At 35.6% G+C, this 25,455-nt stretch overlaps 1 protein-coding gene and 1 pseudogene across 2 annotated transcripts in view; one reads left to right on the forward strand and one right to left on the reverse strand.

The window, feature by feature from the left end:
• FAF1 (Fas associated factor 1) overlaps positions 1-25,455 on the forward strand; it is a 446,948-nt gene that overhangs the window by 297,642 nt on the left and 123,851 nt on the right. For both annotated transcript variants that reach the window (XR_006734185.1, XM_045548070.1), the window contains exons 10-13: positions 3,818-3,944; positions 4,906-4,969; positions 5,943-6,024; positions 25,225-25,379. Coding sequence is in view for 1 of the 2 variants with exons in the window: in XM_045548070.1 (XP_045404026.1) it covers positions 3,818-3,944; positions 4,906-4,969; positions 5,943-6,024; positions 25,225-25,379 (428 nt within the window). In the remaining variant the exon portion in view is untranslated. The remainder of the gene's footprint in view (positions 1-3,817; positions 3,945-4,905; positions 4,970-5,942; positions 6,025-25,224; positions 25,380-25,455) is intronic.
• LOC123634149 lies at positions 7,866-8,535 on the reverse strand (annotated as a pseudogene).

Here is a 25,455-nt window from a genome sequence, read left to right on the forward strand (position 1 = left end):
ACACAGGCGCGCGCACGCACACAAACACACACACGCACATATACACACTTCCATCAGAGCTGTTTCCTTGAATACTCCTCTGCCTAAAAACCTCTAGTGATTTCCCTTTTGCCATCAGAGTAAAGTTCAAATATCTTAGCATGCCAGTTTAAGGACTAACACAATCTAGTTCCATCAAACCTTTTTGTCCTTACTGCCAGTCCACACTTCTGTCTCACAGATAGAGCTGATGATACAGTTTACTTTTCTGAATTCTTTATTGATTTTTTTTTAATACCCAATTCCTTGCATGAGTTTTTACTCTGCCTAGTATACAACTCCCTCCTCACCAATCTTCCTACACACATACCCAACCACACTGATGACATCTTTCCTTCAAGGTGTGGGTTAAATATTAATACTTGTGTGAAGCCTCGTATAGCCTTCCTTACTGATCCTATTAATCACTTTCTTCTTTATTCTCCAGTAACATTGGCTCACAGTTTTGTTGTATCACTTAACACATTAAAAAAGAAATATTCACAACTAAAGATATCTTCCTTTTAGAATGAAATTTCTTGAAGGCTGATGCCATGTTTTATCTCTGTATACCTAGCTTTTAACCTGGTGCCTCGACATAGTAGGTAATTAGTGAATGTTTGCTGAAAGGAACAACTGCTTCAATTATGATCTTGCTTTAATGCCAGTTATGAGTTCTAAATTTTTGTCTCAAATAGTGTAGTTATCATATCTTCCAGAAAGTTTTCCCTGATCTTCCTACCGCTAGTGAGTTAGATATTCTTCTCTGAATTTATATGTCAAAACACCGCACTCAGTATGATAATTATCTGTATATATTACATGGTGGTCCTTGAGAGAGCATAGACTATATCTTTCTCACAGTTTCAGACATTGTGGCACTTAGTAGGGATTTGTAAATGTTTATTGAATGATAAAGATAACGAATGCAATAAATAGCCAAGATAGAATCACTGATTTTTTTAGTTGTTTTTACAATTCTTACTAAATAGCTTTTCTGGAGTCAAAGAATTTTAGGATAGCCATGACTGATACCAAGAGATTATCTATTCTCATCAGCAAACATTAATGAAAAAAAGATTGTTTATCTCATTTTTTAGAAAAAGCTTTTCCTAACCTGTTAGATGGCTGATAAGAAAATGTGAAGAGATTGGGAGTTCCTTATACATAATTAAGTAGCTCATTCTTGCAGATACTTCAATAATTCATATTTGGAATATACTTTTTTCAACAAAATCGGCTTTTTAGATATCTCCTTTTGAAGATGTCATGGTTGTAGGATTTTGTTTTCTGGGATTTTCAGGGAGGATTCTATACTTTGTGATGGCAAGATGAATAATAGAGACACAATGAGAAAATTAAAATCAGTATCTTAGTATGAGCTAAAGTCCTATTGTCATGGAAACGGGCTATTATTTAATTGAAAACTGGATTTGGAGAAAGAGGATAGATCTGGGACAGTAATGTAAAAGGGGTAAGAAAAGAAAGAGGCATCTATAGAGAACATTCCCTTTTTTTCTCTCCTGTTCCTCCACTCCTTGATCTTTACCTGATGCATCTCAAAGAGAAGGATGAGTACTATGCAAGACTTAAGCAGAGACTGAGATGATAGCTTAGCTGATTGCAGAGGTCCCCAACCTTTTTGGCACCAGGGACAGGTTTCATGGAAGACAATTTTTCCACAGACCAGGGGCGTGGCTGTAAATACAGATGAAGCTTCACTCACCTGCCACTCACCTCCTGGTATACGGCTTACCTCTTGCTGTGCAAACCTGTTTGCAAGGGGTGGGGAAGTTCAGGACCGCAGTGATAGAGGATGTGAAAAGGTCTGTCATACTGACCTTTGTTTCTTTCCATTTGCTTATCTGTGAACCTGGTTAGGCACTGTAAAGGAATGTATTAGTGTGCCTTGTAGATCTTGAGCCTTTACTTGTTTAACACTAAGTCTCAAAGTTAAAGGGAACTTCATGCTCCAGATATTTGACTGCCTGAAACATAGAGGGAATTCAAGCACAGTTGTCCTAGTAAACATGTTGTTTTGTTGAGGAGTCTCCCTTACTGCTTTGAAATGAGAGGCGGTATTGAATTTTTAAGCTGTTGAATAGCTTATCTTGACTGTACAGAACAAACAAGGGAGGATTAGGATTGCCTGTAGAACCAAGGTATCTGTAAGAAATAGTGGTAGAGTAAGAATAGTGGGTATACTGGTTAAGGCGAGGAGCATTCATTTTATTCATCCAACAAGTGTATCTTCATTGTCTTGTCTATTTAAACTATTGGAAAGACTGTCCTAAAGATGCAAGGGAAAATATTACGATTATGATTCTAGGCATTAATGCTTGGGTATGCTCAAGGAGGAGATGCTGAGCATACTGAGTCAAATGGAGTAAATATCTTAGTTTGCTCATTTGGAACTATTAGACCTACTAGATCAGAAGTTCCAAAAAGTATTCCACAGGATTCTGAAATCCTTTGGAGGTACCCCAGCTATCAGATAGGTATGAGGAAGTAAAGGCCAACTCTAAGAACATCAGGGTCCCCATTTCCCTCCCCCTGCCTCAGTGAGAGTAGCTCTACTTTTATCTATTATGTGCATTGCCATTTTACTTAATATTTTGTTTGGGCCTAGGGGAGGAAGGTAACTCCATGAAAAGAAGTTGGAAAACCACTAATGAGAAATTTCTAAGATCCCTTCCACCTTTAAAATCTATGATTCAATAACTGGTTGACTTCTAACATCCATTCTAGCTACATTTTATGAGTCTTAGATTCTGTTTCTCTTAATGCTTTTCTGTCAGATATTTATCTCTATGTTAGGTTCTTCTGCATAGACTGAAGGATCAAATAGTTTCCCCATTTTCATAACTTAAGTACATAATACAATATTTTTAAAAGAATAGACATTTCATTTACTAAATAGTCTTTGTAGACTTTATTGAACATAGTAGACAGGCATGTCTCCAGATACCTTGCTTGGACCCTCTTCTCACCTAAGGCTTGAATATTTGTCCATACTCACTACCCAGTTCTAATACTTCAAATCTCAGTATTTTGGAATCCCACTCTAACTCCAGAGAGAATAGCTGCTAAGTTCATATTTTGAAGGTGATGTTTTTAATACTTTAAACGTCAGCTGATGTGGCCAAAAACAAAATAAGGAGAGAATGTTTATCAGTGCCCAGCATGTAGTAAATTCTCAATAAATGTTCACTAAATTAAACATCATTATTATAACTCATATTTAATAGCCTTCAGTTTACAAAGAGCTCTCATATATAGTGTATTTCATGTCATCTTCTGATAATGTCGTGAGGATAATATACCATATTTTACTAATGAAAAATTTGGGAACCACTGCAATAAGGAAATGGCAAGTTTGAAAATGCTACCATTGTTTCTACCTGCCAAATATAGATTAGTGTGAGCTTTTTGAGAGACTGGTAACTAGTCTCTGACTTCTCCAGTTGTACCCATTTCCTAGTTTATTTAGCACTTAATTGTGTAGTATAGGCTGGAAATAAAACAGACAAAAATCCCTATCTTCATTGAATATGTAAGCATTCTTTGTTTTCCCTCAGTCTCCAACCTTTGGTCTACAAGTATCATGGCAAGTTTAGAAATGTAGGTAAGCCTTAAAATGAAAAATAGTAAACTTTACTCCAACAAATGACTTCTTATTTGAAAAGTATTTGTTAAAACTCTTTTAAGATTAATATCCTATTGTGATTATATAACTTATACTTTAGAATTTGATATAATTAAAGTCAATATGGAACTAATCAGGACTTTCCTTAAATAGCAAAGCACCGATGTTCATATGGTTAGTGATAGCGATGGAGATGACTTTGAAGATGCTACAGAATTTGGAGTGGATGATGGAGAAGTATTCGGCATGGCATCATCTGCCCTGAGAAAATCTTCAATGAGTGAGTATTAATAGCTCTTTGGGTCTAGCATTTTATTTCTCCCTTCAAGTACACAAACTTATGAAGGACAGTGAACTTAAAAATCTCTTGCTGACCTCCAGGTTTGGAGAGAGAAAATATAGTGAGTGGGTATTCTTCATTAGAATCAGAGCGTTTTGAATTTTGATTATCTTAAGCCCCAAAATTCCTGGCGCATTAGGAAAATTCATAAAAAATGCAAAGGAATGTAACTTTTGTTTTACATGTATAATTAGTTATGAGTCTCTTTACTTTAGTCCTAGAGGTTAACGAACAACTGTACTTTCTATAACTGGTACTTGTTTCCCCACATCTTACCAGTTTTAAAAATTGTAATATTACTTTTCCATACACTGGTACCCATCTTTGGAAGGGAAAAAAGTAAACTAAATGTGCCATCTCTCTCACTTCTATTTAATGAGATGCATACTGTAGAATAACAAGCAATGCTATCTGGCAAATGAACACTAAAATAAATCCTTAACTGAATCATTTATTCTGTGAAATAGAGAATTCCTCTGGGCAGAAGTTTATGTGATATTTACATAAAATTGACTATTTTCCCAATTAATGAGGTCTTTAAAATAATGTCAGATTCTTTTAATATAATTTAATCACAAGATATCTATTTCAAGAAAACATTGAAATCCTAAATGATGACTGGCACATATTGTAAATGCTTAGCGGGATTGTGTCAGTTGGTTTTCCAAAATTTATAAGCTTGAAATTTTTTTAAGGTTTTTAATTCTGGTTTGATAAAATCTAATATATGTTGAGTTAAAATGTCCCCTCAGATATATCACAGAAGCTAAAATTTAATTTTATTTCCTCTTTATTGATTAAATATATTTCTTATATGTGGGATTAGATGTTATGTGGTTTGTTTTTGTGTCTATTTGTTTTGTTTTTTTTGTTTTTGTTTTTTCTTTTGTTTGTTTTTTAGTGCCAGAAAACGCAGAAAATGAAGGAGATGCCTTATTACAATTTACAGCAGAGTTTTCTTCAAGGTAGGGTTAGGACATTAAATATATAAACTTGATGTTCTTTCATGCTACTGTGATTTTTCTGGGGCAATTTTAATTATAGATTGTTTAAAATTTCTCCTTAAGTTGTTCAAAGGATACATTTATCAATTTATACAGCCCTGATAGTGAAGCACATATGGTTCAATGTGAGATAACTAGCAAATCATTTATGCCACTTCATGGATTTATTCAACTGATTTCTATATCTTTATAGAAGTTGAACAGATGGATTCTAATTTAATGTTTTTATTATATTCCCCAAAGGACTAGGATATAGGATTCTAATTTTTAGTATATCCTAGGACAAACAAAAAATTCTTTAAAATAAAATTAAGTAAAAAGGTAATTTAGAAACTTTCAGTATAGTGGATTTTTTTCTTTTTACTTTTTTTAGAATTGTTTAGCATTTCTTCTTTTAAGATTCTAATATAAATATAAAATGTTTTATATGCATTTGACAGTCTGGTGAGGTATTTAAATATAAAAAGGATTAATATTTAACTCTCAATTTTGGTATAAATTGTATTTCTCTTTAGTGCTATTTTCTGATATATTATACTATAACATAGAAACTGCAAGAAACCATTTTTTCCCTCTGCATTGGAATTGCAGAATAAATGAACTAAAGTGGGAAGTTAAGACTAATGTAACTAGGAATATCTTATGAAAGTGAGTAATCAAGAATTGCTCCTTATAAATGGCATGGTTTCACAGCACTTATTAAATCCATTTGCTAGGTATACTTAAAATTCCCGTGTCCTAATATATTAGTATAGGCCAAGAAGAATTCTAAAAGCTAATTGCTCATTTCTAAGCTTTTGAAGAAATGTCTTAATGTTTAGTTTGCACTGGACATTAGCCCCAATGTTTACTTTAAAAGTCATTGGTTAGACTTGTGAAACTTTGAAGTGAATTTGAAATGTATTTTAATTAATAAACTCAATTTTTCCTGTAGATATGGTGACTGCCATCCTGTATTTTTTATTGGCTCATTAGAAGCTGCTTTTCAAGAGGCCTTCTATGTGAAAGCCCGAGATGTAAGTAGTCTTACCTTTTCTGATTAAAAAGTGCATACCACAGATTTATCATTAGGCCGAGGCAATGAGTAACATTTTTATTTTTGTTTTGAGATTGAAAACTTGATTTGTTTCTGGTTCTTCTGCCAACCTAATCTTCACCAAGATGCCCATTTCAAAGGAGGCATTAGTGTGATAGGGTACTGCTGGCTCTTGCTGAAGGCCTTGTCAAGCTCTGAAACAGTTTTTTTTTAGGAGAAGAAAAGAAATGTGAACATGCTTAGAAGGGACCAGGGTCCACGTCTATATTCTTTTCATTTACGTGAATGACAAGTTCTTGGTGGAGGATTTGTTCTTCAGTCTTTTCCCAAAAATGACTATTCCATGTAACAGTATGTATCTAACAACTGCAATATTTTTTTCCCAAAAGTCACTTTGGGAAAAAAAAAAAAAAAGATTCTTTCTTAAATATAGAAATTGGCTTTGTGATCTTGAAACCCAGTAGATTAAAGTCTGTAACAAGAATTCAGAAGGTACATTTTGAGCAAGAACATTCTAATCACTCTATTTGTATGTTGACACAGCAATCAAGACCTCAGTGACCTGGTTCCTGCCCATCTATATGGCTTCAGCTCTTCCCATTCCCTACCTTACACTTAATAAATCTGGCAATAGTGTACCATTTGTATTTTCCCATCATCTTACTCTTCTTTCATGCTTCCCCACTGCTAGGAATGCCTTTGATCCTGATCTTTACCTGGAGAACTCCCACTCCTCCTCTGAGACTTAATCTTTCCTGGCTCTTCCACTTCTCTCACATTGGCTGCACATATTCCCCTTTAGTACTTTCCAGTGAAACCTTCTGCTCGTCTCTTATTGGTGCACTTAGCACATTGTTTATAATTGTCCATTCTATATATGTCTTCACAGATTTGATTTTCTTTTGGCAGGAACTGTGTCCCTTATGTCCCTGCACATAGTAGATACTCAATAATAAAAGTTTAATGAATGAAGGATAAAAGAAAGGGAAGTAGGAAGGAATAGTGTGTACATGAAGTAGAGGGGAAAGCTGTTGGAATTAAAGAGAGCAAGGAGTTTTGGAAACAAGTACCAGGATGTCTCAGGTTCCTGGTTTCTAGTTTATGTTAAATTCTGGTATAAAGAAAAATTCATTTTAAAACAAATTTAAAAAAATTGAATTCTATGATGATAATCAAATGTAGAGCTATCATTGAGAGTTTAATGAATTTAGATTAAGAAACAAACTATTCTTTACCCAAAGAATAGCAGAATAGCCCTTTTAAAGGCTGTTTTATGCATTTATTTAAGTATTAAATCCATGTAAAATGGCCGTTATTTTTGTTTATAATAATACATTTATGGTTTATGAAAAATACTGAAAATCAAAGAGAAAGTATTCTAACACAGATTAATTGTTAACTTTATGATATATGTTCTTTCTATATATATTTTTTTTAATTCAACAAATATTTATTGAGTGCTTATTATGTGCTAGATATTGTTCCAGGTACTTAGGACACATCAGAGAACAAAACAAATAGCCCTGCCCTCATGGGGCTTACAGTCTAGTGTTTATTGCCACTTCACTTGCATACTGTCTGGGATAGGGGCAAGTCACCACACCTCTGTCCTCAGCTGCCCTATAGGGAGATGGCAGGCCCAGCTTAGACATGGATAATGTGTCTGGTGTACTGCAGATGCCAAACTGGACACCCACCCACAACCCACCACCCAGACTGTGGCTAGGGCTGGAAGTTGATTTTTAATAATACAGTACAATGGGGAGAGGGCAGAGGGAGTTGAGCTGAGTTGTCTGGTGAGCCGTGGTGGTGGTAGGCTGGCTATACACATTGCCACTGCTGCTGCTGCGACTGCTGTTTCTTGGTGGCTGCCGTGTTGGCTAGGTCCTTGGCCTTTTCTGTAACAGCCAGTGCCATCTCCTTTGCCCTCTCGTTGGCTTCCTTGGCTGTTTCAACAAGTGTTTTGGAAGGGGCTTCACCCTGCAGCTTGGCCAAGATGTATTGAAAACCTTTCATAGTCCTAGTCACGTTGCTTTTGAACCGGGCAAGACTAAATTCCAGGACAGCTCTGGAGATGCCAAATAAACTAGAGGAGACCCAGGCTTCCCGATGAATTTTGGTACAGCCAATGTTGTTAGAGTTCAGATAGTAAACACATGGTTCCTCCACCACCATCAGCCAGGTATGGTTGATGGTCCAGGTGAAGGTGGTCATAGCCTGATTCTGTGGATCCACAATGGAGTCTCTCCAGGATGTACACCAAGTGAGCAACATTGACAGGAAACATTCGCTTGGCCCAGCGGGACATCCTGTTGGTCTTGGTCAGGAGTCACCCTGACAGGAGCTTCTGATCAGGGGTCACCACCCAGTGCACTATGTCTTCTGTCAAGACATGTTTGCTGTAGGGATTTGGGTACCGCTACCAGAAGACAGTGAACGCTTGGTCCCAGGAACTCCAGAGCATGCTCTGACCTAGGAAATACTTCGCCATCATCCCGCTGGGGTGAGCCCAGCACCTGCACAGCATTAGCCTGCCAGGCTGGCTGCTCAATCACCACTGCACCACACCCAAGCCACTGCAGCCACCATGAGTTGTCTGAGGCCCCTGTCTATATTTTTTATTGTATGTCTAGATGAGCATGTTTATAGATATTTAATACAAAACTGAGTCATGTTATAATCCTATTATAACAGCTTTTTTTCATATTTTAATATTATAGAATCATTTCCTTCTTATATAATATTTTAACTTTTCGTCAAGCAAAACAATTTTTTTCAAAAATTTTAATACAGAAAAAGTAGAAAGAATAATTCAATGAACATCCAAATGCCCTATAACTACATTCAGTAATTTTGAAAATGTTACCATATTTGCTTCTTGAATGTATAGTAGGCATCCCAAAGTCTTAATGGAGTGCTAAGCTTTAGTGACTTCAAAAGTTTAACTGCTATAAACTGGCAAAAGAGCAGCCTTTGAAATTTAATTGTTTATAATTTTATACTTATTTGGATTTTTTTGTGATATTGATGAATAAATTTTTAGGATAAATTTTTGTTTCAGTTCCTCTCTACTTGAAAATGGCAAATGCTGACTAGAACAGAAAATACATTAAAAATTTATTATTCAAAATTCAAAAAAGCAAATAAGTATAAAATAAATATAAATAAAGTTTCAAATGATTTTTTTAAAGTTTATAGCAGTTAAATTTTTGAAGTTATTAAAATTGAAGAAAAATTTAGGAATCCTGTATATTTATGATTTTTTTGCTGAACTATTTCAAAATAAATTATAGGCATCATACTTTACCCCTAAGAACTTCAGCATGTGTTTTCTAAAAATGATGATATTCTCGTACATAATCCTAATACCATTTTCACATATAACAAAATTAACAGGCCAGGCACAGTGGTTGATGCCTATAATCCTAGCACTTTGGGAGGCCGAGGCAGGAGGATTGCTTCTGCCCAGGAGTTCGAGACCAGCCTGAGCAAGAGTGAGACTTCATCTCTACAAAAAATAGAAAAATTAGCCATGTATAATGGCTTGTGCCTGTAGTCACAGCTACTCGAGAGGCTGAGGCAGGAAGATTGCTTGAGCCCTGGAGTTTGTGGTTACAGTGAGCTATGATGATGCCCCTGCACTCTAGCCCCAGGCAACAGAGCAAGACCCTACTCAAAAAAAAAGAAAAAGAAAAAAATAACAATAATTCCCTAATATTAACTAATTTTCAGTGCATATTGAAACTTTACCTTGTCCCCAGAATTTCTTTTTAGCTGTTTTTTTGGAACCACAATCCACTCAAGAATCACAAATTATATTTGAGTGTTAGATTTCTTAAATCCCTTTTAAGCAAGTAGCATATTTCCCCTTTTCTTCCTGGCACTTGCTTTGTGAAATCAGGCCAAATGACTTGTAGATTGTTCCAAATTCTGGATTTGTTTGATTGTTTCCTTGTGATATTACTTAACTTGTTTATCTCTGATTTCCTCAAAAATGGATTAGGTCACAAAATTGTTAGATTCAGGTGAAATGCTTTTTCTAAGAATGCTTTGTAAGTAATTCTCAATACTTTGTCATAACAGGATTTTTAATGGTTATGGAATCTTTCATTGTATGGCCATGTTATTATATTTAAATAATCACTTATTGTTGTACATAAATATGTTTGAAAGAGTATAGTTTTAAAATCATCTATTTTTCAACGCATTCCTTAATAAGATTGTATTTGGGATATATCTGTCTCTGCTTTCCAGCAAGATTGCTAAGCATTTGAAGTAACCAGAAAATATCAAGGCCTTTTGTAACAAACTGTAGCTCCCAAAACAGGCATAGATATTTTAAAAATCCCATTTCAAAAACTTCTATAAGATATATGATGTATACCTCACATATAATACCCTTAAATGCAGATACTTATACTTAAATATACAGTATATTATAGACGAAAGAACTTTTACCAAGTGCCTTGTACACTAAACTGACATTTGGATTTATTCAGACTGTAATCCCCAGAGGAGTATAAGATCTTGTTTATTAACTCCTGGATATTTCTAATGAAACAATTGATTGTTTGCTTTTGATTAGTATTTAGGTGTTTTAGCAGATGATAATCATTGGTTCATGTAATTAAATGTTTTGCTTCATATTAGGTTCATACCAAAATCTACTGACCTCTCTGGACTAATAAAATGTCTTTATTTTCTCCCCTTGTCCAGGACTTTTTTCTTCCCGTATTTACTTTTTCTAAGTTACAGATGAGTAGTTTATGTATAGTTTATTGCATTTCTGTAAACTTAAGTAAAGTTTAACTCCATGACAGATAAATTATTCAAAATTAAATCTAAGCAGTTACATTTATTATAGTCATCAAGCAGATTGTATACATCTCTTTTTAATTGTGTATTGTATGGTAATAGTAATGCTACTTTAGATTTATATGATGTTCTATGGTTTGTAAAACATTTTCCTATGCATATCTCATTTGAACCCCACAACAAACCGGTGAGATAGGGACATACAATATTCATAGTCCCACTTTAGAGATGAGAAAGCTCAGAAAAGCTACATGACTTGCCCAAGAGACAGCAATAGTAAGTAGTAGGGACCAAATAACTGCTCATGTGCTCTAACACAGATAAATATGGCTTACACTATACCATCACACTTCAGTTTTCAGTGCTAACTGCTGTACCACAGGATTTAATTATTAAACGTCATCTCTCCTTTTCAAATTTCACATTTGAGAGTCAAAACAAATCTTGCTCGATACTATTTTTTAAAACTTCTGAATGAATTATTTTTGAGAAAACAATTTGCTGATGTTCAGACATTTTAAGGCGAGTGTGAATGATACTGTGGCACTTTTACTAAATTTCTTTCATCTTAAATATCGCATGTTTAATTTAAACTGTGGGAGGCACATTAATTTTACCAGGGCAACAGATGAGCCTCAAGCACCAGCATTCTGCACTTGAAGTGAGAAATTGAGTTCCAAGAGTAAATAAAAACAAGATTGAAGGTTTAAATCCTCTGCTAGGCTTTTTGAACTTATATACTCATTAAATGTTTATTGGAGTGGTGGGATTACAAAGGATTTGGGGAGCTTCATCAACTGGTATATAGTTAATCACTAAGTAAAACACTACATTTGATAAAGTGTTTCTCACGATGCCACATTCAATCCATCTTAATGAAAACTGCTTCAAACTGATTTCATTTGAGAGCACTTGGTAGTGAGAGTGCTCGTAATTCTTTCTGCCTTTTTTCTTGAGGAATTTACAATATTATACAAAGCAGAGCTCCAACTTCAGTAAAGCAGGTACGCTAAGTTCTTATGTTTCTTTAAGTATATTATGATGAAGAATTGGCTTCTGATAATGTATTGATCAGTTTTATGACCTCCTTTCTTGACTTTAACTATAAGGGATGGCAGGCTATAAATATTTATCACATGTGCACTAAGGATCTGGGATATAGAGGTTTCCTGCCCTTGATAAACTCACAGTCTAGCAGGGAAGATAAGACAATATAGGCCGGGTGCGGTGGCTCACGCCTGTAATCCTAGCCCTCTGGGAGGCCGAGGCGGGTGGATCGCTCGAGGTCAGGAGTTCGAGACCAGCCTGAGTGAGACCTCGTCTCTACTAAAAATAGAAATAAATTATCTGGCCAACTAAAAATATATATAGAAAAAATTAGCCGGGCATGGTGGCGCATGCCTGTAGTCCCAGCTACTCGGGAGGCTGAGGCAGGAGGATCGCTTAAGCCTAGGAGTTTGAGGTTGCTGTGAGCTAGGCTGACGCCACGGCACTCACTCTAGCCCGGGCAACAAAGTGAGACTCTGTCTCAAAAAAAAAAAAAAAAAAAAAAAAAGACAATATAAAGATCCATATAATATAATATGCTGTAGAAGCATGCAGGGAGGTTCCTCATCTACTTTAGATGTTCAGGGGGGAGATTTCTAAAGGAGGTACATCTAATTTGGATCTTAAAAGATGAGAATTACTTAGGCAAATAACAGGATTCTAAACAGAAGGAAGATCAAAAGTAAAGGCAGTGAAAGATTAAGATGAGGGGACTACAACCAGTTTGGTGTTACTGGAGCAAAAAAAAAAAAAAGTAGGACAGAGAGTTGCATGACAAGCCATGAAGCTGGAAAGATCAGTGGGTCCAAGGCATGGAGGGGGCTGTGATTCTCTGGCATTAGCTGGCATTTAAAAGATAATTTTTGAATGAAGCTTATATTTTATCTTTTGATAAATGAGAGTCCCTGGTGAGCCTCCTTAATTACAGTTGCAGAAGAGTTACCACTGACTATACCATGATTCCCTGGGAGTTTCTTGAAGAAGATTCTTCTTCTCCTTGTAGCCCCCACACCTCTCATGCCTGCTACCCCTGAATTCTCTTCTTCCACACAACAAAAAGTACCCTAGAGAATCATTGGATGTTTGTAGTAACTACAAATCAACAGCAATAAAAATCTCAATGCTATAGTTTATCTCCCATATGAAAGATTGTTCTTTTCCCAAGCATGCCTTTGGGAGAGTGGGCTTTGATATTAGTAATCCTGTTACAGCTCCATAGATTTAACTTCAGACCAGTGCTTTTTGCAGATATTATACATAAATTAAGGAAACCAGTGCTCAACTCCCGATTTCCCACTTAGTGGCTCCGTGGCCCCAAACAGCTAAGCAGCCTGTTTCTAATCTGGAAAAAAATGGAGATGATGATGATATCCACTTATATGGCTGGTTTTGAGGATTAAATGGGATACTGCCCATAAATGCACCCAGCACTGTACCTAAGAGGCATTGCTGTTAAGAAGTTTTAGACAAATTTGAGAAATGTTTGTAAAATAACAAAACTGATTTTCTCATTCAGTTTATGAACTAGCTCTAAGAACAGTTCCATAAAGGAATTTTGAGAACTCCAATGAGCATTTCCATCACTAAAGTGAGTGCTTCAGTTTAACAGTGCTTGTTAGTTGTCAATTTTTTTATATTTATTTTTTTAAATCAGCCCATTTTAAAGTAGTGATATTTCTACTGCCTCATGTTGAAAGAAATTTAAATGCCATCGTTGATCAATGTCATTAAGAAAAATAAGTTCTACACAAATCTGAGGCCACAGCTATAATTGGTGAGCTTCTAGCACCCCATCATCCAGAAAACCAGGCAAACAAACTTCTTTGTGCTTTGGAAAATATGCCTAGTCTGCTCATCTTGTCTGTGTTATCTTTTCAATTTAAATTCCTTAAAGGCAGGCCAGTATCTTTTGGAGTAATTTTGTGTGACAGCTAGGACAGCATCCTGCACATGTGCGAGATAAGAACTATGATGCTAATATAATTTTTTAAGAAAAATATGTTTTCATTATACAAATAATATATTTGTTATAAAAAAATGCAGATACATTTTAAGTAAAAAATGAAAGTTACCACGTAATTCCAAAACCTGAATAACCACTGGTAAATGTTTTTACTTTTTAAATAAAATCTATAAACATGATTATCAGTCAAAAAGCTATATATTTTACATAAATACAACCATACCAAATCTGCTATTCTGTAATTAGATGTTTCCACTAAACAGTGTATTATTAGCACCATTTAGAATTTGCCTTTAATTCTCCAACCTAGTTATGAGATCTGCCTAATTAAAATTATAGAAGTCTTTACTATCCATATTAAAATTATTTCTTAAATCAGTTAAAAATTTATTAAATTAGTTTTAAAATATGCTGCCATGTAAAACTTTCTGCCTAGTGTACTGCTATTCACCATCTTTTTAAGCTGTATTTGAAAAGTAGTGCTAGTAAAATTTATTAAAATATCAAAAGCAAAACTAATTTCTATTCATGGGCTTTATCCATATTTGTATCATTTTTCCCAAAGGGCCCTCCCAGGTCCTAGGAAGTGTTTTTTATTCATATTACCTATTTTAAAAAGATTAATATTTCACATGTAATGAAACTTGTTCCATATCTAATCCTAAACATTTTCATTTAAAAACAAGAGGTATGGTAGAAAGTGTACTAAGAAGAATTCTCAGGTTTGAATTCTGGTTCCTGTTTTACTAGCTATTACTGGTAACTGTGTCTTTTTAACCAGATTATTCAACCTCTCTGAACATCAATTTCTACATTTAAAAGTTTAGATTATAATTCATACCTCACAAGGTTTAACAAAAAAATTAATATATGTAAGATATCTTTAAAATGTACATGAAATATCTTTGAGATTGTTTGCTTATAGTAGATGGATGTTGAATAAATCCGCCAGACTTGGATTTGAAAGTAGGCCCTGATACTGACAAGCTATGTAAGCCTCCATTTGTTTTTTTCTGAAATGGGGATAAATATATCTTGGTGATGAACGTACCTTGGAATAATGAATCCTTACCTTAATAATAGTCAAGTTATTCAGATATACATATTAGAGAAGATGAATAGGCCTGTTTAATTGGCATATAGGGTACTTATAAGGGAGCAGTAGGATATTCGGCTAGAAGAGAAAAGTCTGGGGGCAGGAGTCATCATGGAAATCCCTGAATGCCAGATAATATTTTTTGTTGTTAGACAGTGGTTAGGTTTTGAAAGCTTTTGGAGAGGAGGGTGACTTTGTCAGAGCTGTAATACAGGAATAAGTAATATGGTACCAGTTTGCAGGATGGGTTGGAGGGGAGAAATTGGTGACAGTGAGACTGGTCTGTGTACATTTGTATATGTGTATTTATCGGAGTGTCAGGAAATGATTAGAAAACCGTAGTACAGTAATAGTAATAACACAATATAGTTTATAGACTTTTTGGCTCCAAATTTCCCAGCCTGTTTGCTTTTGTGTACCTTTTTTTTTTTCAGACAGAGTCTTACTCTGTTGCCCAGGCTAGAATGCTGTGGCGTCAGCCCAGCTCACAGCAACCTCAAACTCTTGGGCTCAAGCGACCCTCCTGCCTCAGCCTCCCAAGTAGCTGGGACTACAGGCATGCGCCACCATGGCCGGCTAATTTTTTCTATTTTTAGTTGTTTGGCTAATTTCTTTCTATTTTTAGTAGAGGCGGGGTCTCGCTCTTGCTCAGGCTGGTTGTGTGCCTTTTTATACACATGTATCTTCTGGTATTCTGTCTCTCAGCACCTTCTTTGGAAGTGTCTAAGAAAAATAGAAAAGAATAATACTGCCTTTGTCATAGACCTACTCTAATATGTTCTGGGCTTTCTTTCTTCTGGAACATTTTGATAGAATTTGTTGATTTCATATTTGCCTTATCATTTATACTCTTTTATAAATAAATTGAGAAAAAGCAAAGTATTTCTTATGTCAAATAGTACAAAAAATCATTATTAAAGATATTGGAAACTTATATCACAAAGTGTACATTTCTTTAAATGTACATTTATGAAGAACTCCAAAAATAATTAAGAAAAAGACAACAACCATAGTATGGACAAGCAATAAACAGGTATTTCACAGGAAAGGAAATAAAAATGACTCATAAAATATAAAAAGGCTTCATATCTTTGATAATACAAGAAATACAGACCAATCCTACACTAATACAGAATAGTTTTCACCTATCATGATAGCAAAAATCTCTTTAAATATATACTTATGCAAATGAAAAATAATGAATACAAGAATACTTATTACAGCACTGTTTATAATAGCAAAAACTGAAAATATCTTAAATACCCATCGATAAAGGACTGATTAAATAAGTAATGATACATTCACACAGTGGAATAATCTGCAACCACTTAAAAGAATGAAGCCACTTTATATATATTGATGTGGAATGATGTTCAAGATATATTAAATGAAAAAATTAAGGTACATAATAGTATGCATAGTATATCTGCTTTTGTGTTATAAAAATTACATATGTGTATAGGTAGGTAGGTAGATGATAAAAAGTAAAAAATACCTACTATGACTTCCACCACCCTATTGAGTCTGAAATATATATAATCTGGGACATGGCATTTCAAGTAATGCCTACTTCAGTATTACACTATTCCAAATCCCAGTGGGCTATCTTCTCTAGATTAAATGGGCTAGACTACATGTTAGCAGTGAAGGCTCTCTCTGCCCCATTGCATGAAAACTAAACTAGATTCACCCCAAGCAGCAACTTCCATGTCTTCTTTTGCTTTTATCCAATCACGGTTCCTACTTGGCCTTCTGAGAATAGGTTTTCTCTCTTCATATTAACCAGATGCACAAGACGGAAAAATGGAGCAAGATGGAGCTTTCTAAATGACAAGATAATTAGGTCATTTGCCTCAAGCCATGGTAATTATAATCCCTTAAAATATGATTTGGGTTCCATTGGTAGCCTGTCAGAATCTTTCTGCTGGGCCAAGAACTAACCCATAAATGCATTTCTTTTCTTCAGATCTTATGGGTTAATGATACTACAAGTTTTACATCATTTTTATATATGACTAAGGATTTATTATAGTTGGCCTATTAAGAGTTAGGATTGGGTTTAGTTGCTTATGGCAGAAGAATAAAAATTAATAATGGTTTAAACAAAATAGAATTTAATTTCTTCCCTTCAAGAAGTCCAGAGGCAGTCTTTCCAGGCCTGGTATGGCAATTCACAGAGTCAGAAACTTGGATTCCTTCTATCATGTTACTTCACCGTATGGCATGATTCAAAATGACTACTGGAACTCCAACTAGCACTTCTGCTTAAACTGACCAGAACTGAGTTGTGGGGTCACACTTGATTAAGAGGGAGGCTGAGAAATGTAGTTTTTATTTCAGTCAGCCATTAATCTAACTATAAAAAATAAATAAGAGATGTTCTCACTAAGGGAGAAATGGAAAATATTTAGGGATTACTAGCAGTCTCTGCCACTCCTATTAAATGAGTGATTAAGAGTACTCCAGTTCTATATGCTTAAATTCAGCTTGTTTTTATAATTTATAATATTCTATTTTTCAGATCGGTCTGCCAGGCAATACTTGATGGTATTAAAAAGCTACTGAATATGTGTACCCACAAATCATTGTAATTTTTATGATTTTTAGCGGGAATGCATTATTATCAATACATTTTAAATGAAAAATTACTGAAAAAATTTAATTCTTTACTGCTATGGTTCTCCCACCCCCTTGGAATGTGGAAATAGATGAGATAGGTAAACTGTGGGTTCTTTTTCTCTTCCTCAATGGCCTAAAGGTATGGGAGGGGAGTGTTGGTTTACCACTACCTTTCAAAGTACCTTTCAAAGTGTGTACCTCACATTCACACTCATGTTGTTCTTCTGCCTGTTTAACAGGCCTGTGATTGACTAGAGATAGTGTTATCCCTCTCAGAAGAGAATAGTAGAGGATCAGAAAAATCCTTCCTGCACTTCTAAGAGGCTGCTTTTCCAAAGTCCTTGGTACTGCATCTGTTTACCTGGAAAACCAATGAGAGATCTTTGGTCTGGCCTGAAACTGGCTACTTCCTTGCCTCCACACTACCTCTCCCAGCCTCCCCAGAGAGCATGCCTACCTCTCTATAATTTACTGTAAGAGCTAGTCACTTGAGCTCCTAATTTCCTTATTTGTAAAAGCTTTAGTTACATGTTGGCCTTCCTCAAATATATTTCATTACCTGAGTATTACAGTCTGAGAAATGAAAACTGATAAAGATCTATACCTGATGACCATTTGTCAACTTATTTTATGAAGAGAGTTTGATTTTACTTTAGGCTTTTCTTGAACTCTCTGACTTCCATGTGATGGTTCTCCGTATGTGAGATTCAAAGACAGCTGTATCTTTAAGATTTCAGAATGCTATCCCAACATCTGCTTCAGGAAGTGAGAGAAAAAAGATACCATCTTGGTATCTTCTCTTCTTCAGCAGCTGGCTGTTTCCTTTTGGAGCCTCTGCAGTTTGGTTGCTGCCTGTTGGTCTCTGAAATCATCTTTGGGAGCCAAACGAGACAAAGTGTCATGATTCTTTTCACAATACAACTTACGCTCTGGTTCTTTACTCTTTAAAAATAGCTGGTTTGGTATTCTTTGAACACACTGGGCCATTGGCACTGCTGGGCCTTTCCCAAACTTTCTGTTTGCTTTTTCTGTTTTCACTCTTCTTTTCCTCACTATCATCTAAATTTAAAATCTAGCTTCAGGCACAGAGAACTCAGTTACCCTATCCTAGTTTTAAAATGCAGCTCAAGTGTCACCTTCACAGAGAAGCAGTGAGTCTGATGTTCATGCCCAGATCACAGAACCACCTCTATTATAGCACTCGTTACTACTGATTTGCCAGCCTTACCTTCTTACTACTCCCATCTAGACAGAGTGTTGGACTTCCAACCTTCAGAACTATATGGCACCCATGTGGAATGTAAGAATGTGAAGCAAGAAACAAGAAGTGGAAAGGGTCAAGTAGGAAATGAGTAGAGTAGGGCCAGGAGAAAGGGTAGATTAGGAAGTGAGAAGGGCCAGGTATGAGATATAAGAGAAAGAAGTAAAACATTAACTTAAAATAGACTTTAAATATTTATCAGTTGGTGAAAAAATAAACAAATTATGATATATATGAACTTTGGAGTGCTATTTAGCAATAAAAATAAAAAGCTGATGATACATTTAATAATGTGGATAATCCTTAAAAGCATTTTTATTGTAAAATTCCATTAATATGACATTTTGGCCTAGGCAAAACTATTGGCACAGAAATTAGATTATTGATTAGCAGAGCTGGAGATACAGAAGGAAGAATGGCAATAAAGATTCCTACAGTGAAGTTTTGGGGTGGTGGAAATATTCTATATCTTGATTGATAACATGCCTGTATACATTTTTCTAAAGTCATAGAACTATATACCTATATGGGTGAATCTTACTGTATGTAAATAAAATCTCAGTTAAATCTGATATAAAAATAAACTAATTTCTGTTCAACAAAGTGAAAAAAAAAGAACTCGGTGGCACCCGAGCACAGGAAAGTGAAGTAACTTTTCCAAGGTCATACAGCTGGGAGGTGGCAGAACACGAATTTGAACCCAGATAGTGTGGCTTCATACTGCCCTGCCTCTGTTCTCACCGTACACTTATCTTGAGTCACAGTTATATGCTGAGCCGGACCTATGAACATCTATATACAAGAACAGGATTGTGGAAGTGGGCAGAGGACTGTAATGATCCAAATCAGGTGCTGGATTTGAGACAATAAATAAAGCAGGACATTTTCGGGTACTTGGAAAATTTGAATATGAGCTCTATATTAGATGATATTATTGTAACAATATTAAATGTCTTATGTGTAATAATAATGATGGTTGTGTAAGGGGATGTATTGTTTTCAGGAGACAGATACTAAAAGTGTTTAGGGTAGAGGTGTCATGATGTCTCAACTTTCAAATGTTTCAGGAAAAGAAGTATATAAAGAAGGATAAAGCAAATAAGGCAAAATGTTAATAATTGGTAAATCTATGTAAAGGATAAATGGGTGTTTATTGTGTCAGCGTATCCATTGTATCAAAAAGCCGTCACCAAACTTAAAACAAAAACGAAAGAATTGTAGTGATAATGATTCTGATTATCATGGTGATGATAATGGTGATGGAAAAGGAGAACAGAAATGGGAAGGAAAGAAATAAAGTCAGGTCCCAGTTTATACAGAGGAAATTATTTGATGCTATAATTCTGATGCTGAAGAAAGCTAAAAACCACATTGTACTATTTCTATTAATAGAAATTATTTGTCATATCAAGTTTAAAATCTTTGAACACAGATTATGGATGTTCTTGTCCTCAACAAGAAATGCTTCTTTTCAGTCCATCAGCAAATATTTCCTGCTTGTCTGTTCTGTGCTTGTCTTATTTTGAGACATAGCTCATTTCTTCTAGCTCTAATACAATAGCTACTGTAGCTCAAGACCAAGTCACATTAGTTGCTGTCTGCTGGGCATTTCCTAACTATTAAGTTAGTACCTTAGCTCCTGGATTTGAATGTGAAGATTAGTGAGGCACTGAAGGCAGGGACAAAATAAGCATTTCAGTCTCTATTACCAGTAGGAAAAACAAGGGAGCTGCTTAATCTTTCATATGTTTTCATGGCTATTATTTTTCTTGAAAATGCTTTCAAACCCCTTTATTTGCATGGATAGTTCAGGAATCTGTATCCTAACAGCTACCTTTCAGTCTGGGTTGTGGTCTACCAGACTTAGACCCTCTCTGCCAAATTAGAAAGAACAGATAAAATATATTCTTTTTAATGCCTCAATATTATCACTTGTTATATGGTACTACAATTAAACGTTTGCCTCTTCACGTCCCTCCCCCCAACTCTTTGAGGGCAAGGGAGTTTGTTTTATTCATCTTTATATTCTCAATGCCTGACACATAGGTACTCTTTAAGTGTTATTGAACTAAATTATTAATGGGCCAAAGGAAAAACTGGTTACAGTAATGGAAAACAAAACATTTTCTTATGCTTTTCCTGTAGTACTAGATGCCCATTCTTCACAAAAGCAGTTTTCTGATTGCTTTGCCATTTTAACTTTCCCAAATTGTTTGATATGCTGAACCCAGTTTTTACTGTTTTGGCCTGTGCTTAATTGAGCTCAACAAAGTAATCAGAAGTCTGAGTCTGGAGCTCACTTATTTGTGCCTATAATTTAATCAGAGATGTATATAGCCCAAATTTAGTAGCATATAAATAAGAATCTTTATATTTTGCTTATTTACTGTCATCATAGCAGAAGAAAATTTTTTGTTGAAAGCTTATTATGTCAGAGAAAAGATTATTTCGAGATTATTCAGTTTTCCTTTTGAAAGGTACTATGGGGGTACACCTAGCCTGACGATCCTCTTCTGATACTCCTTTATCATCTCCTTTTTCACATTCAGTTTAGAGCTTAAAGTGGGAATTTTTTTAAGCGTGTTTTCCTGGCATCTCATGTTTAACAGTGTCAGGGGTTTGTGTCCCTGGAACGAAAACTGTTTCTCCAGAGCCTTTTTTCTCTCAGCTTCCAGTGAAAAGAGGGGCGAGGCGAGCCAGTCGCTTACCACAAAGCAGTGCCACCACAAAGGAAAGATTAAGGGTTTAGAGAAAGGTCAATGTGGGTTTTTCTCTAACTAAACACTTTCCTAAAGTTTCCTTGTGGAAAAATAATGAAGTCATCTCAGAGTTTTTAAAGAATTTTTATTTCTTTTTCACCGTCTGCATTCGCTTGTCTTCTCAGCATGGATGTTTAATCTTCCTAGGCTTTGTGAATTGGCCCAAATGAATAAGTGGTGAGCTGTCTCTCTAGGAGCTAGAGGCTTATTCTAAGGGCCTAATCACTGAGTAAACACATCTTTGCCCTCCCTCTCACAACTGCGATATAATAGTCGGAGATTCTAGCACAGTAACCTGGATATTGCAGGGACCAGTGCTTTGAAATGCAGAATGGTTGATCCTCCAAAACAGTGCCTGATCTTCGCCTGCCTCTTTCTTCTTTTTTAAATTAAATATTGCCAAAGAGATGCTGTTTTATTGCTTGATATTGTGCATTAGTGCCCTGGATTTCCAAGTTTAGTTTCAGTCAACACTGTGGGCTGCACTTATAGCGAACTCTGCATGTTGGGTTTCTTAGTAGCCTCTTTAGCACATGTGTGTTTGGTTTGGAAGAACATTTAAATTAAATCAGTGAGATAGCAATGTAAATCACTAATCTCTTTCCCAAAGTCTAAATGTTCCATTGCAGTGTTCTTGAAAGAAATATGCATTTTAAAGATTTAGCCATTGCCATTGTTTGGTTAGAAATGTGCTGATTTAAAAGTGGACAGCTCTCTTGTTCCCAGTGTCTCATTAAATGTAGTTGCTGAGATACGATCAAGCCGAATTAGAGCTTGACATCCCTCTGTCTATTCAGCTAGAGAGCTCCTAAGAAGAGGAGCTGTGAATTTGTTAGTGGTGCCAGGTTCATGTTCCTTTTCCTAAAGCAGCAGAATTCTTGATTCATTTACTAAAATGGATTTCGCATTGCTGCTCCCATTGGGTATCTTTTTTGCCAGGGGGCTGTGGTTGGTATCAGCTTCCAAGTTTTTTTTTTTCTTAATCAAACAGGCTGAGACCTATGGAAGTTTAACGAGGTAAAGAAGACTGGAAGAGACCACATACTCGCCCTTGAGAGACTTAATCTAGAGGGGAAAGTGTTAAACAATTATGGGAGGAGATAGAGGCCTGGGAATGGAAGCTCTTAACTTTGCCTGAGGGAATCAGGGAAGGTTTCATAGAGGCATTTGCTTTGGGCCTTAAAGCTGCAATCCCCAACCCTTGGGCCACAGACCAATACCCATCCACCGTCTGTTAGGAACCAGGCTGCCCAGCGGGAGGTGAGCTGCGGGCAAGCAAGTGAAGCTTCATCTGTATTTATAGCCACACCCCATCTATATTTACAGCTGCTCCCCATCACTTGCATCACTGCATAAGCACCAACCTCCTGTCAGATCAGCTGTGACATTAGATTCTCATAGGAACGCAAACCCTAGTGTATGTAAACTGCATAGGCGAGGGATCTAGGTTGCATGCTCCTTATGAGAATCTAATGCCTGACGGTCTGAGATAGAGCTGTGGCAGTGATGCTAGCACTGGGGAGTGGCTGCAAATACAGATTATCATTAGCAGAGAGGTTTGACTGCATAATAAATGTAATGCACTTGAATCATCCCCAAACCATCCCTTCCCCACCCCAGTCTGTGGAAAAATTATCTTCCACGAAACCGGTCCCTGGTTCCAAAAAGGTTGCCTTAAAGGGTGAGTAGGAATTTACTAGATAAGTCTCTTTCAAACAATGTATCTGTTTACAAACTTCCTAGAAGCCTGCTACTGTTCTCTGCAGACATCAACATGGATGAAGAAACCCTGAGTCTTTCTTGTTCACCATTTTATGGCCAATGCTTCCTGCTGAGCCTGACACAAAGAGTACTTCAACAAATGCTTGTGGAATGAATGAATAAATGAATTAACACATAGAGGCAGGATAGGATCAACTGAGCTACTTATACCCAGGAGTCCTGTCCTTCTTCCCATTACATGCTGTGTCCAAGTCCTGAAAGCAATGATGTTATAAGCAGTCTGGCATCTTCATATTATATGAATGCTCCCATATGCCTTGATTGCAGTGTGGTTGATTCCCTCTATCACTGTAGTATCAGAGAAAGAACACTTAGGCTTGGAGTCAGACAATCTGGTATCCAATCTCAGCTGTATTACTTACTAACTAGCTGTGAAATTTGAGACAAGTCAGCTTTCTAAATCTCAGTTTCCCTATATGCTAATGAGGTTAAGAATGTCTATTTTACAGGTTTATTCCTAAGATTAAAGTAGATAATGGTCATAAAACTGTGTCTCCTATTCAGAGTTGAAGCTTTTCGAATCTTAATCTACCCATCTAACTCTGGCTACCCTCATTTAGTACAAAATTTACATTGGAAGAAAATATTTTAGTAAGTGCTTTATTATTACCATTATTATTATTATTTGGATTCTTTATCAAGATAATTCCAAGCATCAGACTTTATTAGCCTTTCATCAGCATGAACCTTATATTTTTCTATAAGTATCCTTCTTTTGTTTAGAATTCCACACAGCAAATTTTCATTTACTATCATCACATCCTTATTTAATAAGAAGGGAAAGATCCTAAGATTCCTTGAAATTTTCCTGTGGTAGAATTTCACAGATTGGTTTCTATGTTGTCTTTACCATAAAATTTTATTTTTCCTTTTTCTGGTAATTTTGACTATTGTTAAACTCAGCTGTTCTATAAGGTAGCACCAAGAAGTTAGTCAACAATTTAGGCTTTTTCATCCTCGTAGACATTGTTATGGAAGCTAACATATTGCAAATTATAAGCAGAGCTACTTAACACCCATTGTCCTTGTTATACCTATTTCCTTGTTCAATTTCAGTTTTTAGTTTCGATTATTTTATTGAATATCCTACTATGATAGATGACACTTTTAAGAGAGCAAGTGTCATTTCTTGAAGGCAAGTTTTACTATGGCTAAAAGGAAAGTATAATTTTCCATCTGAGGAACGACATTGGACATTTTCTGAAACATAAACTAGAAAGAATTCATGTGAACTGAATTTTTATCATGTTTTCAAGTGGCAATTAGATGTTACATTCTCTTAAATAAGGACTTTAATACAGGAACATGTTACCTGTGGGACTAAAACAAAACTTCATTTCAGACCTTTTCCTTTCAAGTAGAAGAGACTATTCAGTGTTCAGATTAAACCATAAAAAATATGTAAGAGGGATTTTTGCCATCCAATCTTAATGAGTATTTTTTCTCTGTATAGTTTGAATAGTTCAAAGTTAATATTTCCCTTTACTTACAAAGTATATATTAAATGAGAATAATGGTAATTCCATTTTATTTAAGGAAAATGCAGTTCTGTTGGAATTTCTGCTTGAGATAGGTTTGCACATGTTAACAGATATCTACAGTAGTAGTCTGTAAAACTAGATATAATCATCCTAGCCTTTTTAAAGTAGAAGTAAGCAAAATTTATTTATATAAAGTAGATGCTTTAGGAACTCTAAATGTAAGGCACTCTTTTTAGGGAATAGCATTTAATTTTTTTCTTTGTTATTCATATAGACTGATTATGCCTCTTCAAAATTCAAGATGTCTTATTACATCAGTGGATGTTTTAATTGATCAGTCTTTTCTCCTCTTTTCAGAGAAAGCTTCTTGCTATCTACCTCCACCATGATGAAAGTGTATTAACCAACGTGTTCTGCTCACAAATGCTTTGTGCTGAATCCATTGTTTCTTATCTGAGTCAAAATTTTATAACCTGGGCTTGGGATCTGACAAAGGATGCCAACAGAGCAAGGTAATACTGTTGTTCACAAGTTATAGGTTGGGCTTCTATTTAAAAAAAAAAAAGTCATCATGTGTTTGGTTTCCAT

This window comes from Lemur catta, chromosome 3 (genome assembly GCF_020740605.2).
Source record: "Lemur catta isolate mLemCat1 chromosome 3, mLemCat1.pri, whole genome shotgun sequence".
NCBI lineage: Eukaryota > Metazoa > Chordata > Mammalia > Primates > Lemuridae > Lemur > Lemur catta.